This window comes from Camelus bactrianus, chromosome 19 (assembly GCF_048773025.1).
Source record: "Camelus bactrianus isolate YW-2024 breed Bactrian camel chromosome 19, ASM4877302v1, whole genome shotgun sequence".
Classification (NCBI taxonomy): Eukaryota; Metazoa; Chordata; class Mammalia; order Artiodactyla; family Camelidae; genus Camelus; species Camelus bactrianus.
Genome location: NC_133557.1, coordinates 28,407,582 through 28,424,073, shown reverse-complemented (window position 1 = coordinate 28,424,073; position 16,492 = coordinate 28,407,582). Strand labels below are relative to the sequence as shown.

General features: G+C 36.0%; 1 protein-coding gene across 2 annotated transcripts; it reads right to left on the bottom strand.

The window, feature by feature from the left end:
- Nucleotides 1–2,885: 2,885 nt before the first annotated feature.
- SPO11 (SPO11 initiator of meiotic double strand breaks) lies at nucleotides 2,886–16,321 on the bottom strand. Of its 2 annotated transcripts, XM_010958580.3 has the most exons (13): nucleotides 16,191–16,321; nucleotides 14,219–14,332; nucleotides 12,848–12,936; nucleotides 12,367–12,433; nucleotides 12,026–12,134; nucleotides 11,456–11,539; nucleotides 10,710–10,746; nucleotides 10,247–10,356; nucleotides 8,330–8,429; nucleotides 8,001–8,038; nucleotides 7,012–7,088; nucleotides 4,744–4,855; nucleotides 2,886–4,332 (listed from the first exon to the last, which is right to left on the bottom strand). In XM_010958580.3, the coding sequence occupies exons 1-13, from the start codon at nucleotides 16,319–16,321 to the stop codon at nucleotides 4,213–4,215; spliced, it is 1,188 nt and encodes a 395-aa protein (XP_010956882.1). In that variant the 3' UTR covers nucleotides 2,886–4,212. The 2 variants fall into 2 exon arrangements, with proteins under 2 accessions (XP_010956882.1, XP_045375233.1); XM_045519277.2 differs by lacking the exon at nucleotides 14,219–14,332.
- Between the last annotated feature and the right edge of the window lie 171 nt (nucleotides 16,322–16,492).

Sequence of the window (16,492 nt, the reverse complement as noted above, 5' to 3'; positions counted from 1 at the left end):
TGTGCCAGCGGCTTGCGGATTGGCAGAAAGTTGGTGTCGCTGACGCAGTTGCCCAGCGACCGCTTTGATAAATCCGTGGACGCGACAGCTGAAGGGTAATTAGAATTTTCTCTTGTGAATTACAAGTCTAGCAAAGTTCTCACTGCTGCCGCTTCAGTGCAAGGCTGATGGGACGCCGCCTGGGTTCCTGCCCTGGCCTCCCTATTTGCGACTGAGGTATCCCGAGCCATCTGGGCTCTTTGGACCTCAGTTTCCAGCTGTAAAATGGGGATCATGATGCCTAAGTTCCGGGGCTAGTCTTAGTTTCAAGTGAAGAAACACACGTGAAGGACTTTTGCTAAGTGTAAGGTTCCATAGGAATGTTAAGGGACTGTTATGACGACCCGTGCCAACTCCGAATATTTCAGCTGGTTGTTTTTCCCCCTTTAGGACAATCTGAAGGATAAAAAGAGGGAGGTATCTCTTGAGGTCGTGGTACAAACACTGAACCTTCTCCCTTACTACTCGGTGTGGGCTGCTAACTAAAAGCCTTGATATTTGCAGGGAGCGTAAGGATCCGCGGGACTTGGTTATAAAATTAAGATTCAGAAGGTGCAGTGTGGGCCTGAGAAACCGCATTTCTAGCAAACTCCCAGCTGAGGTCGTTAGGCCACATAGTGCAGCACCAAAGATCTAGACGAGGTATTTAGAATCACTTGGGGAATCTTTTTAAAAACTCTACTGCTTGGACCTCACCCTCAGAGATTCTGATTTAGTTGGTCTCGGGTAGAATTGAGGGAATTAGTATTTTTTTGAAAGCTCTCCAGATGATTCTAAGATGCAGCCAAGGTTCAGAATCTCTAGTTTAAAAAATGAGAATAATAATATTAGCTCTTTTACGCAAAGGATGCTTAATCCCCTGTAATTTCCAGAGCAGCTCTATATGGTAGGTATCCTAATCTCCATTTTATAGAAAAGGAAAGTGAGGCTGAGAAAGGTAAGGTGACTTGTCAGACATCACACGGCTGTTAAGCAATAGAGCCAATGAAGTCTGCCCTGTACCTAACTCTTCTACCAGCAAGACCTTGCAATCATCTTTGATAAGTACTCCCTCCGCAACATCTTTCCTCATTCTGTGCCAAGTGGATCATCTCCTACCTTGTCTTGAATTTTGTAAGTAGCTTGGTTGCAATGAAGCACACATTAAGTGTAGCTTTACAAGGAATTAGGGCCATCCAAAGCCAATGATACAAGATAGGTCCCTGTCTAAAAGTACTCAGTCTTACCTGGCAGTTTTCTCTAACCTCCTGTTGTGTCTCAGACTCTTCCAACCCATTCTTGAAAACAAGGATTTGAAAATATTTTAAAGGATTTGAGAGAACAGTAGAGCTTCTACCAGCAGAGGGAGACCTTGGCTAGTTTTTATGAGAGTGTTTTCTTGGGATACCTTTAATGGTGAACAGAAGTCCAAACAGAAGTAATGTTTCTCAATATTTTACTACAAAAACACCCCATTGAAAATATTTTTAGTATACAGGTACATGTAGCTTAGTTTCAACTGCACTGGTTCTTTTCAGCACCACTGAACAGGTATCTACATCAAACAGTTCAACTGAGAAACTCATTAAGGGAAGTCACAGATGGAAATCCCAGGGTGTTTTTTGCCTATTTTGTAGGAAATGCAAAATGGAGAGGTTTTTTTTCCCATGAAATTATGACTTCTGAGATCAATTAGGATCATCAATGATGACAGTTAAATTTCCCAGAAACTGGGGATATTACAAGAGCTTTTATTTTACAAGAGTGATTATGAGCCCTTAAGGAAAAACCAAGATTCTCTGAACATCTTTTTGCACCAGTTTTTATTTACTTTAATTATAAGCAGATTCCAATCCAAGTGTTCTTGCTTGATTAAAATTATGGAAATATTCAAAATAAATGCAGATGGTAGAGGGGATGTCTATTGTCAGTTGCCATTTTAAATCACTGCCTATTTTAGAGTAATCCCTTTTAGAAACAAATCTTAAGAATTAGAATTCTAGATGGGTCCCAAATAGCTACTAACATTAATTTTCCATCTGCATCTAATAAAGATAGGGAGCAAAGTGAAACTACAATGTATTTTGCTCACCTCTCATTTTCATTTCTCAAATAGATGAAAATTATTTAAAGTAAATTTTAAATCATAAACTTGAAATAAATTTAATTATCCAAACTGAATGTATCTGTAAACTCTTTCAAATTTACTTTCAAATTTTAATGGCTATTGTAGATTTTTTTATTTCTTCTCATTTTGGCAGTATAACCTAATCCAGATATTTTGTGACTTAACTACATATTTTTAAGTTAGTAGTTTTTCTTCTTTACAAAACTCGTTAAAGTTCAATGATTATTAAATGTTAAGGGAGGAAGTATAGTAAAAATTCAAAGAAAAACCTGCAATTCATAAAAATTTTTCAGAATTTTCAGTAGTCTCACAAGTCAAATTAACAGTATACCAAAATACTCTCCAAATGAAATATTTGGTTCTGATGTGGGAATATAACATAACAGGCTTGACTTCAAGGAGCCTTGATTTGACACCTAGCCAACAAAAAGAATTGTAGACCTTTCCTGAACTGTGTGCACGTCCTGCCACTCGTGAAACAATTTGCATGTACCAGTATCATGGTTAAAGCGTGAACTTTAGAGCCAGATTCTCTGGGATTAGGTCCCACCTCCACTGCTTGATAGTTATATGACCTTGGGAAAGTTACTTAGCCTCTCCATGTCTTTGTTGCCTTGTCTGTAAAATGAGGATGATAAGAAAGATACCTAGTTCATAGGGTTTCTGTGAAAATGAAATTAGTTAATGCTTGTAAAGCACCTAGAAAAATACCTGGCACACAGTAAGTGCTATACAAGTATTTTCTTTTATTATTATATGTGACCTTATTTACTTCCTGAGTAGGGCCTCCTTCATGGGTGTGCCTCCTGTGTGTCACACAGGGTCCTATGCTAAGAAGGGCCCCATGCTTAGTTTAATTCTCTTCTGCTGTCATCTTGAAATTCTTAATAACTCTTGAATAAGGCGCCCTACACTTACATTTTGCACCAGGCCCCAGACACTTGGTACCTGGTCCTGCTCTTGAGGTAAATGTTGTTATTGTCCCCATTCTGCCACGTCTGGCTGTGTGGCTTTGGACAAGCAACATCCTCAGCGTTCTCACTTGCAAATTATAAGTGTAATTACTCACCTGACACGGCTCTTGGGAGAGTTAAATTAAATGTGTAAGCAGTGACTGGCACATTTAAGTTCTCAGAAATGATATCTACTATTATTGTTAACATTTATCTTGATAAAATAACTAATTCAACATTTCTTAGTTTCTCCTATAAATACACATTTTTGCTTATAATTACAAGAAACTTTTCAGTGCAGTTAAAAGTTTAAAAGTAGAGAATAAAATCGTTAAACTCATCTCTGGAAAAGATAGGTTTATGAGGGGAAAAGATCACATCTTTATTATTATAGAAGGGCCTTATTAAAATTTGAGGCTTCTATAAATCTTAAAATTGAACAAGTTCTTTGCTCTATAAACCTAGATTAAAGAAGAATTCAGGTGACTTGAATTTCAGTGAGACCTAATAAAACCCTGGGGAAAATTTTCAAATAAGTATATTATTAATAAAAAAGCATGCTCAAAATAAAAAATAAAGCATTGAAGACTATATCAATGCAAATGTTTATTCTCAATAAACATTACTAATTTCACAAGTGAATGAATGAGGTATGACCCCTACACAATGAAGGCAAAGGAAAATGTAAGAAGAAACTGCTGGACATTTGCAACCTCTCAAATTTGGGTTATTATTTTTGTTACTAGTAATATACTACATGCCTTAACATTAGTTGTATTGTAAAAAGTAAATAAAATATTTCTGTAGACTTTGATGATATGTGTAAAATATTTTTTCAAATAAAATTTAAAGTCAAAATAACATATATTCTTTCATAGTTTACTTTTTAGAACATAAGATAGAAATCAGTCCCTATAGAGAAAGATAAAATAAAGCCTTGTAGAGAAAATTAGAGAACAGCATTTTTTTGACAAAAAGTACAATCGATGGAAAATTATTTTATTTGACCTCTATAAAATTAAGAATATATGTTCTTTTCACATAAGTATCTACTACTGAAAACAAAATTAATGAAAAGCATCTTGCAATCACAAGGTATATTCTGATATATTTTTATATCCATCCTCCAAATTTTAGTTTGTTAGGTAAGTACACTCTGGAAAGATAATCTGATGATAGGAAGGTCAAAGCTTGAATTTCTGCCTTCATTTTAGAGTCTCCCATTATTTCCATCTGTCAGTGAAAGTAAAATATAGTCATACCAGAGTCTTCTGCTGGAGTTCTGTCAGAATATTCTAGAGCTGCTACAGCTAAAAATATCAGTATGGATGCCTTCAGTAATTAGGAGTGGTCTGGGGACTTTATAATTTCCTTCTCTTTTTCCCCCATGAACTATGACACAGCCTTAGACAATAGGCATATAACTGTGATGAAGATAACACTAAATCAGTTCCATCCCACTGATCTTATCTATCAGTATTCATAATTCAGTGTTTCAGTGACCATTTACAGCCAAAGAGCCACATTGGTTGTTGGTTACACAAAATCTCAAAAAGGATATTTTCAAAATACTATGTAAATAGCCACTACTGAAGTAAAAGACAACAAAACATATTAACACTTGAATTTATAAAAGAAACATACTTCTTTTCTCCAAAATGGTTGGCAAGTAACATAAGGTCTCTTCAGGATACTGTCAAGTTTCATTTGGTCCCGTTTTGTCATTGGAATTAAAGTACTTTTAGGTATATTTAACCTGGAAAGAAACAGATGAAAAAAATCAGTGAAAAAAAGCGCTCCTGTAACTTTAAGGTCACATATATTTCATTTGTATATATTGCACAACTTCAAGAAACTCAGAAATAACAGATGAGAAAATTAGTACAGATCTACTTTCAAATCCAGAGTTTGAGGGATCTGGTATGTCTTAGACCAGCAAGTGTTCAAGATCATAGTAGAAGTCTGTTTTAAGTTGTTGTTTTCTTTCACATCACACTCAGCGGATGATGACAGAAAGATAGACACTGGTTATGCAACAAACGCCGACAGCACTAATATCATGTGTATCAACACCGAGGCAGCGCCAGAGCCCTGCAGGCTAGAAGTGGTGAGCACCTGTGTGTGTGGCCAGCAGCGAGATTCACTGTGGGATTTTAGGTTCCACTAAAAACTCAATTCTCTGTAATTCATTGAGAATTTTCTAGGCCAAGGAAATTAGTCAATCACTTTTCACTTAGGCACTCATGCGTGCTCACACACATACACACATCTGTCTAGTTTTAAATTTTTAAAAAGTAGATTGTAATTTTATCTTGGTATGTGTTTTAAAAATAGAGCATGAGAGGTCCAGGATTTATGCTGTGGACAGCTTTTTGAAGTCACAAATCCTGGATTTCCTAGGAGAGCTCCAGTTTCAAATAGTCTTTTTCAGTTTCCCCATAATTATGACCGTTTGCCAGTGGCAGTCCTGGATAGGGTGACAATTTGATGGAAAGGGAGGACTAAAGGATTTACCTCAAGGCCATGTTTGTGTAGCCATCCTACTGTTTTTTCTTTGACTGTCCCCTTATTTAGAGTGGCTTTTGAGAGCACTGATGGAATTCATGAGATACAGCTAGAGTTTCTTCCAGTTCTCTACCTTAATAAAATCCTCTGTTCTAAATTTTTGTTAGAAACGATCTTCCTACAAATAGATCACCCCTAAGGGATTCCGACCATGACACATACGCTAAATTGAACAAAACTTTGAGTCACTAAAGTGTAAATATTCAAAAATCAAAAATTGAATGTTTTCTTTATGTCCTCATTTTGTAAGAAGCAGAGATCACCCCAAACCTGTTCGTGTTCCATATTTAGAAAATGAGCACCTGTCACCAAGGTTTGCTCACTGCTTAAATCCAGTATGTTTAATTTTCACTGGCCAATTAAAACAATAAAATATTTTAAAATATCACATTAGCAGAGATGATAAAGTGATAACGTCCTATGCTGAGGGACAGGTGGGCTTTTACTCTCCAGGGAAAACAAAATAATTAACCTACCCAGAGGGCAGTCAAAGCCTTAAAAATGTGCATACCCTTTGACCCAGCAATTCTGGGAATTCAGCCTATGGGACTAATTAAAGATGCAGGCAAAGATTTAGTTACAAGAGGGTCAGACAAAGCATTATCAGAACAGAAATTTGGAAACTACCCAAATGTCCAACAAGGAGGGATTGACTGAATAAACACATTCAGAATTGGAACTCAGTAGTAGAAGACATTCAAATGAGGTCATGAGAATGTGTTTATTAAAAAGGAAAATCAATAGCATTGTGTTGTATAAGAAAAGCAGGTTACAAAAGAAAGTATGATCCCATTCTTTTGGAAAAAGTTAAGGCAATGTGCAGCAAATAATCTATACGGGTAAAGCTGTTCATATGTAGGTGACTTTTATTACTTAATGATATTTTTTTCTATAATGAACATATATACATTAACATTGACAAAGTTTAGGTTCCCCAATTTGAAGTAATCTTAAAATGAGATTTTTAATGAAATAAAAAAATTAAATCTATGATAAAATTGATTCATATGACAAATGATGGTGTCAATGATTACTATTTGTAGTATGTAGTAAAATGTCTTGATACTAAGTATTAAAAAAATTACTAAATAATTTGACCATAAAGGTAAAACAAAAAATGTCTTCTAGCTTAGTTGAAAGTTCAATTAACCAAATACATTTAAGTCTTTTACTCACTGAAAGAGAAGTATTGATTAAATTTAATTCATAATTATATAATCCTGAGTCATTGTGAACAATGTAAGTAAAAAACGTTAAGAGCTTTCCCTGGTCATGACTTCTGAGGCGACTGTTACATATCACAATGAGTTATCATGTAAAATATCCTAGTTCTGCCAACTGTCTAACCTTTTGATATCAGACGGCAGGAGACCAAGCCATCTAATAGCTGGAACCGTCAGGTTATGGGCTTCAAAAGACATAGCCTAAAAGAAAGAGCAGAAGTACTTTAGCCAAGGCAGAGAACTAGCATACCTGTCTTTAAAGCAATTCTTAAACTTACTGAAAAGGACTAGTATGAAAGACTTCAGACCCCCAGAGCCCACAAAAGCAACAAAGTCACCAGGAGCTTAGCTAAACTGGACTTTCAGTGAAGGTTGTAAAACTGCTCTGTAGTATTTCTGTATTGATTTCCTGTAAAGTAAAACTACAAAGGAACCTCTCTGACCTGCATTTGTTGTTGTGATTCCATACCTTAACACTTTGCTCCACCATCCTTTTCATCTGCCCTAAACATATACATCAGGGACAAAGTGTATCCTAGTGGTTCCCAAACTTTTATCATGCATCAGAATCCCTTGGAGGGGCCCCCCCTTAGAAGGCTCAGGAGGTCTTGATGGGGATTGAGTTTTGCTTTTCTAACAAGTTCCCAGTTGGTGCTGATGCTGCAGATCCGGGACCACATTTTGAGAACCACTGATGTATGGTAGTTGCAGTCTTTGGTGATGAAATTTGGTGGTCTTTTCATTTCTCCTTATGGTTGGAATTCGTAAAGTCAGAATTCAAGGCTATATATAATTTTCAGGGTATACCTGGTGATCAGACAATGTTATTATGCTGAGGGCCGACAGTTACTTCAGCAGGCCAGGAGAGTGGAGGATAATTAATGCCTTTTGCCCACAGGTAATCTCGCTCTGTCAACTGCAGTGACACTGGTCATGCTGGAAGCTGGAATCATAGCCTCCAAAACAGAGTGGCCCTAGGCTAGGACAGTAGCTTCCCTGATACATTTTGGGGGCCTTCAGTGTACTAGGGGCTGATAAGTAAATGCAGAAATCACTCCAATGAATATAAAACATCTCAATAGTGAAAAGGACAAAATATTTTTCTTTACTTACCATAGACCCGTACTTATAGATGCACATAATTTCTATGCCTGTTAAAAGAAAGTTAACTTTAAAATTAGTTCTCTTGAATATTACAGGTTAGATAATTATATCTAACAAGTGCAATTTTTATTTTTGTGGACATTAGCAATGAAAAATGTATAATTCAGGTTACCATGGCAAAAACAACAACAGATTGCCTCAAATGATTAGAATCATTAATTTTAATCTAATAATCACATTCTTTTCAAACACTTTATGAAAGTATTCTATGAGCAGAAAAACACTACAAATTTGATTTAATTATGACTATTGTTTCAAATAGTCCAACAATAAATTACCATGTGGATCAGCATCTACAAGACTGAAAACAGGAATGTGAAACGTGTCCCACAGCTTCTTGACTAGAAGTCTTGTGTTCAGATCGGGTACTCCCTTTCCCTAAAAGCAAGATTGAAATCATGCATTTTAACTTCAGTAGAATGAAACTGATAAAATCCTATCCGTATTTTATTAATAACTTAAAAGTGAGACCCCCTCACCTTAAGTTTCAGGTGGTAGAAGACTGATGTTGGCTGTGAAAAAATGTACAATATATACAACAGGGTAAAAAAGCCCACATAGCTCCATAACTTTGACTTAATTAGCCTAGTCCTAGGAAATAATCCTAAGGAAGTATTTCAGCAGAAATAGAAATAATAAAAATCTGACATGCATAAAGCTGTCCACTGCAGTGTTATTTAAAATGACAAAAACTACTGTAAATGGCCAAAATATCTAACAGCAGGGACATGGAGAGGCAGCACAGCACATGTGCCAGTTGGCCATCTGTATGTCTTCTCTGGAGAAATGTCTATTTAGGTCTTCTCATTTTCTGATTGGATTGTTTGGTTTTTGTTATTGAGTTATATGAGCTGTTTGTATATTTTGGAAATTAAGCCCTTGTCGGCTGCTTCATTTGCCAATATTTTCTCCCAGTCCATAGATTGTCTTTTTGTTTTGTTTATGGTTTCCTTCACTGTGCAAAAAAGTTTGATTAGGTCCCATTTGTTTATTTTTGCTTTTGCGTCTATTGCTTTGGGAGACTGTCCTAAGAAAACACTGGGAAAAGACAAATGAACTTATTTATAAAACAGAAACAGACTCACAGACATAGAAAACAAACTTATGGTTACCGGGGGGAAGGGGGTCGGAAGGGATAAATTGGGAGTTCAAGATTTGCAGATACTGACTGGTATATATAAAATAGATAAACAAGTTTATACTGTATAGCACAGGGAACTATATTTGATATCTTGCAGTAGCTTATGGTGAAAAAGAATATCAAAACGAATATATGCATATTCATTGTGCGGTACACCAGAAACTGACACATTGTAAACTGACTATACTTCAATTAAAAAACAGGAAAAAAAAAAAGAAAACATTGATACCATTTATGTCAGAGAACGTTTTGCCTATAGTCTCTTCCAGGAGTTTTATGATGTCGTATCTTATATTTACGTCTTTAAGCCATTTTTATTTTTGTGCATCATACTTATTGTTAATCTAGTAAGCCAAAAGAATTGTAAGTCGATGAGCTTTTTTTTCCTTCAAAGAACTAGGTTTTTATACTGATCTATAAAAGTAGAAGAAGGCCAGGATGGGGGAAGGGAACCTGGTGCATTCTGTTACTGTCATCACTCCACTGACCCACACCCCAAGCTTCCTTTATTCTCAGCTCTTTCTTTCCCAGTCCAGCAGATGTCATTGGTCACCCCAGTTTTATGAACTCCTCTCACATTACTGCAGCATGAAGCTCACCCTTTGCTATCTGATGCCTGTAGTTCTCTGTGTATCTCAACATATACTTCTGTATTCTTTGAACACTTATGTTAAAAAAAAAATACCTGCTTTACAAACCTGCATGGGGAAGAACAAGGAGCAACTCTGGTTCATTCAATCCTGCCCAAAGCCCTCGTTACCATATTATAGTCAAGATGAGTAGCCCCTGTGGGAATGGTGTGAGGGTGACACCGAGAGCCTGTGTAAACTCACCACGGTATTGGAAAATCGCTGGTGGTTAGGAATCAGGACCATCACCTTGATTTCAGTCAGATTTGAGATGTTTAAATAAACACTCTGGAAATTTTTGTTCTATAATCCCAATGGATGCATCAGAATGCTGTCCAAGCTTATAAATGATGTTATAAACCCCTCTTATCAACCACCAAAGTACTGTATTAGTCTTGGAATTGTGGTAAAGGTAGATAATATACCGTAACCATGATGCACGGAGACATTTTGTTGCAAAAATTGTCATCTAGGAGTCGCTGAAATGTTGCGTCTTTTTCTACAATTAATAGAAATTTCGCATCTGTAATTAAATCTGTGAAGTTAAGGCTGATAAATTTATGGCAAGAGTATTTCACTTTAACCACCAACTAAATAATGGTACCATACAAATCAATTCAAAAGCAACTATAGATACAGTATTTTCATTTTTACCTTCAAATATATGAAGGTAAAGAGATTTCCATTCATGCACAGTATTTTAGATACCTATCTCTCCTACTAGGTGGTGAGCTCCTAAAAGAATCCTAAAAAAGGGACCTCGATGTGTGCATCTTGTCCACTATAGGGTTTCGCTTGTTGGGTATACATTATGATGGCTTGATTTATCAAAGTAACGAATGAATGAACATTACAGAAGTTTAAATAGCTTTCCCACTCAAAGGATACTCCGAATTCCTTGAATATTAGATGACACAGGAACAGCCTAAGTTAACAAAACAAGACAGTTTTTATTTTTTAAAAAAGTGTAACTATATTTTAAAATTTATCACAAAAATCTCATACTTTCATTTTAAAAAATATGCCTGTTCTCAGAGGTCTATGCTTTAGTTAGGAAAGAGCAGGACACAGATTTACTCTTCAGTAAGAAAACAGACACACGACCCTAACTACTTCCCAGCAGGTGAGAACTTCTTGGAAACTTCATAGATATGTAGCTTAAAAAGCAGAAACTGGTGAAGGAAAGACTGCCTTATGCACGATCTCTCAGGCAGCCTCCTTGTCCTTTCCAAACTGCTGTGCTAGTTTGCTACTGTGGGCTTTTACACACCAAAGCCTAGCAAATAGTTTAGTATTAAACATGTTAATTTCAGAACCAGAAGACTTTATGAGGATTACATAATAACCATGCTGACATGGTCAAGCCATACTCTACCTGAAAACAACAGTACATTTTAAAAAGGAATGTATATATTTATTTCAACATGACATTTCACAATTGGCATATTCTGAAACTATGCAATGTACAACCTCATAAAGCACATACCTAGTCATCCTTTGTTAACAAAACAAGACAGTTTTTATTTTAAAATCTTAAGCTCCAAACTGCATAGCAAAGCAATAAATAAAATGCATTTCAAAAACAAAGGATCTGAAATGGGGTTAAAGCATGTGAAAGCACTCATGATGCTTACTGTTGCACAGGTACAATTCACCTTGGTGCCATCTTCTTCGATATACCTTAAATTGCCAGCAATTAAACCTTTTGATGTAGATAGCTGAAAAAATGATAGACATATCTGAAACATTTTTCTCATGTTCATCTGCTGAATTATGTACATTTTAGCTTAGTTTGGAATTTAAGAAATGAAGGAGAAAATATGTAAGTGTATTTAGGAATGAAAAATATTTGATAATTCATCTGTTTTGAGTCATTTATCCAAGGGATTACATTGAGAACAGGTTATTTAAATTCATAGTGAGAAAAATATAGTGTCACAAATGTGAAAAGAAGGCAGAGATTACATTTATTTTTCTTACAATTAAAAAAACCATTTATTTATTTATTTAATTTATTTTTTGAGGGGGGAGATAATTACGTTTATTTGTTTATTTATTTTTAGAGGAAGTACTGGGGATTGAACTCAGGACCCTGTGCATGCTAAGCATGTGCTCTAGCATTTGAGCTGTATTTTCCCCACTTCTTACACTTTTTTAAATACAAACATTTTGTCTTAAAATGTTTTGTATTAAATGGTACTTACTATATGTAGACTCCTCCTCGGCACTTTTAACATACAGGAAATATCATTGATAATATTGTCCACAACAGTCTGGTTACCAAAGAGTTGGCTGTCAGTGTAATATATGTCTCTATGAAAATTTTAAAAATATATATTTTAATTAGACATATTCTCTTTGAATATGACAAGTATTGGAGTATTAATTGAAGAAAGCTTTAACTGGATGAAAACAACATACAAACAAAGTAACTCATTTTCCAAAGTCTAGTTTTATGTAACTTTTCAAAACATATAATGAAAGTTAATCCCAATAAATCTCACACTGTATTTTAAAGCATAATTTATTAGAACAATGTACTTACCTTTTGGTTGCATAAGTGTTGCTCTGTACTAATTTATAAATCGTGGACAGTATTTTAAGAATTAGTGCTGGAAAATAAGATGCAACAAACAAGTTACTCATTTCTCTTACTAATTCAAAACATACTGCTATCAAGGATTTTAACTGTTCCCAGTTACTTTCCATAACATTACAAAAATTATCTTTCCAAAATAGAAGTATTAAGTACTGAAATAATAATTGCCTGAAGAATCAGATAAAATTAAATGCTCTATGTACAGCAAAATTGAAAGAATACTTTGCCACTGAATCATGTACCTTGAAAATGTATTTTGGAATAATAATTTACTACCACGTTTATTGACAATGCAAAAATCTGTAAGTTTAAATACAAGGTGGTCTATTAAAGAATAAGTAAAATTATTTAGCTAGGAGCAACTAAAACCCAGAAGGTAACCAAAATTATTTATTTTACTACAAAAAGCTAAGAAAGATTAATTTACCAAAATTCTTAACTGATTTTGGTGAATCGCTCTTGATTTTTCTTGTGGTACAATGAGATATCATGTGAAGACCCACAGAATCTTCAAACCTGTTATTTTGTTTAAAACAAAGGACTAAAATAAAAAAGAATTGACTTCTGCACATCAAACAGTATACACTTAATGTCCCCTTCTGAACATTGTTTAAATCCATATTTCTTCTCCATGTAAGCACTGAAGTTTTAGGATAACCTTGTTTATAAACTTAGATAATTCCAGGTGGTAATTAGATAATTTGCTTTGCAACATACAGGAGCACTAAAAGAGTTTAAAATAAATCAATTAAATACCTTTGATTATGATGTGTGAGTGTGTGTGTGTGTGTGTGTGTGTGTGTGTATTTCTTTCCTGGGAGGACATTTATGGTATGTGAACTATTTTCAAATAGTTCACAGTAAGTATTTTGCTCACTTTATTTATTTAATATTTTACTCAATTTAACAAGTTTTAGAACATTTTTTTTAATTCGCGTCTAAAAATTACATTGAATGAAACAATTATTCTAGGTTGTTAAACTGAACTGCCAAGCCTGTCCTAAAGGTGGCAGAAGGCACCAGGCAAACAGGCCAGGTTGACAGCTTGTCTCAAGGCTTAGTGAAACCCATCTTGCAAAATATGATTCAAAAGTTTATAGCTATATTAATTATATTTATTATAAAAGAATACTTAGTCACTAAGGAGCCTCAAAATTACTTAAATTATATTTCTATAACTCTTATGGAGGACTGTTCTTATAATGTTTTTTATTATTTAGTGGAAAGTGCCTATAGGTTGAGGATCTGAAAGAAACAAACTATATACCTAGGTTCTAGGACTTTGATAAAGCTGTTTGCTGATTTTACCCTCTTGGACACGTGACTTCTCAGGGGGAGATCTTGTTAGGAGAAAGAGCCACTGAAATGTGCTCTATGTTCAAGGTACGTTTATTTTGGTCTCAATATTAGGATTGGTTGTAGCTCCCCTGAGCAAGTGGTTTGCTTTTGCAGTGTAGATGAGAATTCCACTGGTGATATTCTGCTCTGAGTGCTTGAAAGCTTAGATCCAAGCCTGGAGCCTATTTTTAGCAGGACTTTATCATATGCATTTTGAATTCTAAGCTCTTTTGGTGCTCCATTTTTTGTTCCTAGCATTGTTTTCCCTTTGCCTTATCTTTCACACCTACTTCTAGTTTATATAACCTGCCTGTATGGTATGTATTTTGTAAACGGCCTTAAATCCTTTTCGGCAGGGTAAAGGCAATAAAAAGAATGAAATCCAACTAGAACTCTAACTCAGATAAATTCAAATAATGACACAGATACTTCATTAAAAAAAAACACACAAAATGCCCACTTTATATTTTCCCAGCTTGATCTGTTGTCTATTGTGAATGCAGGTGCTTCATTTCTTGCCAAGCTTGTGATTACGTCTTGGATAATATTTTCTATAGATGCAAGAACCTCAGAACTGAAACAATAAATATACCATGATTCAATCTTAATTCTAAACTACACTTTTACAATATGCAACATTTCCCCAGATCAACATTAAAGTAACTTTTTATTTCGTTGGGTGCTTTTTAAGACTAGGTGATCTATGTCAATAATATTCTTTATCACTGAATTCTGACATCAGTAATGCTTAAAACAACAACCATATTTATAGTGGTCACAGAGAAATTTCATTTGCTTGTTATTTTACCTCTCAGTTACCCATTGAAGTAATATCTCCCTCTTTGATTAATAACTAGACGATATAATTTATATTTTTATCCACTCTTCCCATCAACGTACTTTAAATACAAACTCATTGACTTGAAATAGTACTGATAACTGTTTTAATTAAAATTGATGTAATACTGGCTTTGGATTTATTTCCCCAAAATGCAATGCAAAACAGATTTCAAAAGAAACACTTTTTGCTGTGGCATATTACCCAAATTGATCTTATGCTTTAAATCAGCCCCTTCGAATTTTAGTGATACAAAAAGAAAAAAGTTTAATCACTACCATAAAAAGACTTGGCAACTACTACGCCACTTTACAGAAAATTACTAAGACTTGGCCCAGTTTTCTGTCAGCTGACTTTTAATTTCACAAGCCATCAGCGTCAAAAAATGTTGTTCAGTTATAAATACCATAATATTGCCTAGGAAGGGAAATCAAGTTAAATCTAGGAAATGCACAAAATACAGTGTTCTAATTTCCACAAACTTCAGAACTTCTATTGAAAATGCATGTATCAGGAAACAAATTTCAAAACACTCAATATTTTCTAATATTGAAAGGCAAAACTGACTCAAATATCTCATTCATTTTTCCAGTTTGGGTAAAAAGGTTACAAGACAGTAATACTGTGACCAACTTTAGAACTATCAGATTTATGTCTGAAATGTAAACAAGGGGCTTCCACTCCCTCCTTTCCTTCAACCTCCTAAATTCTCCCTCAAACTAAATCCTTTCTGTAAAAATTTCTTTGTGGGTTTTTGTTCTTACAGTAGTTGATTTGGGCTTAAAAATATAAGACAGTAATTTGTTTAAGTGAAAAACTTTGCAGATCAAGAAAGCAAAACGACAGAGCATTTTAAGGAAAAGTGGTGAATAATGTAAACATATTTTCTGCAGTTAACTCCAAGTTGGGTAGCAGGAAAATCTCTGTAATTGATTTTATCAGCACCACACTCTGTGCTAACCCACTAACTGCTTTAAGTGATTTAAAGAAATGTACATTCTCTTCATTTTCAAGTCAAAACCCCACTGTCTTACTATAAACCTCTTAAAAATGTGTTGACTTCCTTGCTCATCTTGATAAAACACACTTATTGAGTGAGCACTCACAGCATTCATTTTCCCTCACTTTTTCTTCCAAAAAGAAGAAAAAAACAAACAAACCTGAAAGCTTCTTAACGTAAATTTTTACACACATACGAAAAAAAATTTTTTTAAACAAACACAAAGCCAAAACTGTTCCCCAAACTCCCCAAACTGGGTCTCAGGAAACCTGTGAACCCAGCTGTGGGATGCTCCCAGAACATTCTAGAAGACACGAGGGATCCGTCAACAGGGTTTTTGAGTTCAAAGTAAGAGCTAACAGCAGAAAAAAAGGGGGCGCTAAACAAGGGCCTTTCTGGGGGCTCAGGGCTGGCGGGCCACCCAGGCCCCTCCAGCGGCCTGGACGCCGGGAGGCGCCCTGCCCCATCCCCCAGACCGGGGAGCTGGGCAGAGCGCCCAGCATTTCCCCACAGAGCACCTCAAGCCCGGCCTGGCCCAGGAACGTCCTCGCTTTCCAACTCCCGGGCGTGTGCGCCCCAGAGAAGCCCTTATACCTCGACGCCAGGCGCGTCCCCTCGTGCGCGGGCTCCCCGCCCCCTCTCCTCAGGGTGGCCAGCAGGGAAGCCCTGTGCTGGTCCAAAACCTCGAAGAACGAGGCCTCAGGACCGCTGGGCGCAAAGGCCATGAGGACCTACAGCAATGAAAATCTTGGGGGGCAGGAACTCTGGTTCCGCCCGAAATCGCTCTTCCCTGAGGCCACAAGCACTTCTGGCCGGGTTGGGGTTGGGGGAGCGCTTTTCCCGCGCTTTCTGGAGGGGGCGGGCTGCGCGTGCGCACTCCTCGCCCCTGGAGGCTG

Excerpts from the sequence above, each read along its gene's own strand:
- SPO11 (XM_010958580.3), bottom strand. The coding sequence starts at position 16,321 with ATGGCCTTTGCGCCCAGCGGTCCTGAGGCCTCGTTCTTCGAGGTTTTG. Across the intron at positions 12,135-12,366 it reads AACACTTATGCAACCAAAAG|AGACATATATTACACTGACA; the intron begins GTAAGTACATTG and ends AAATTTTCATAG. Across the intron at positions 10,357-10,709 it reads TAATATTCAAGGAATTCGGA|ATTTAATTACAGATGCGAAA; the intron begins GTATCCTTTGAG and ends TTAACTTCACAG.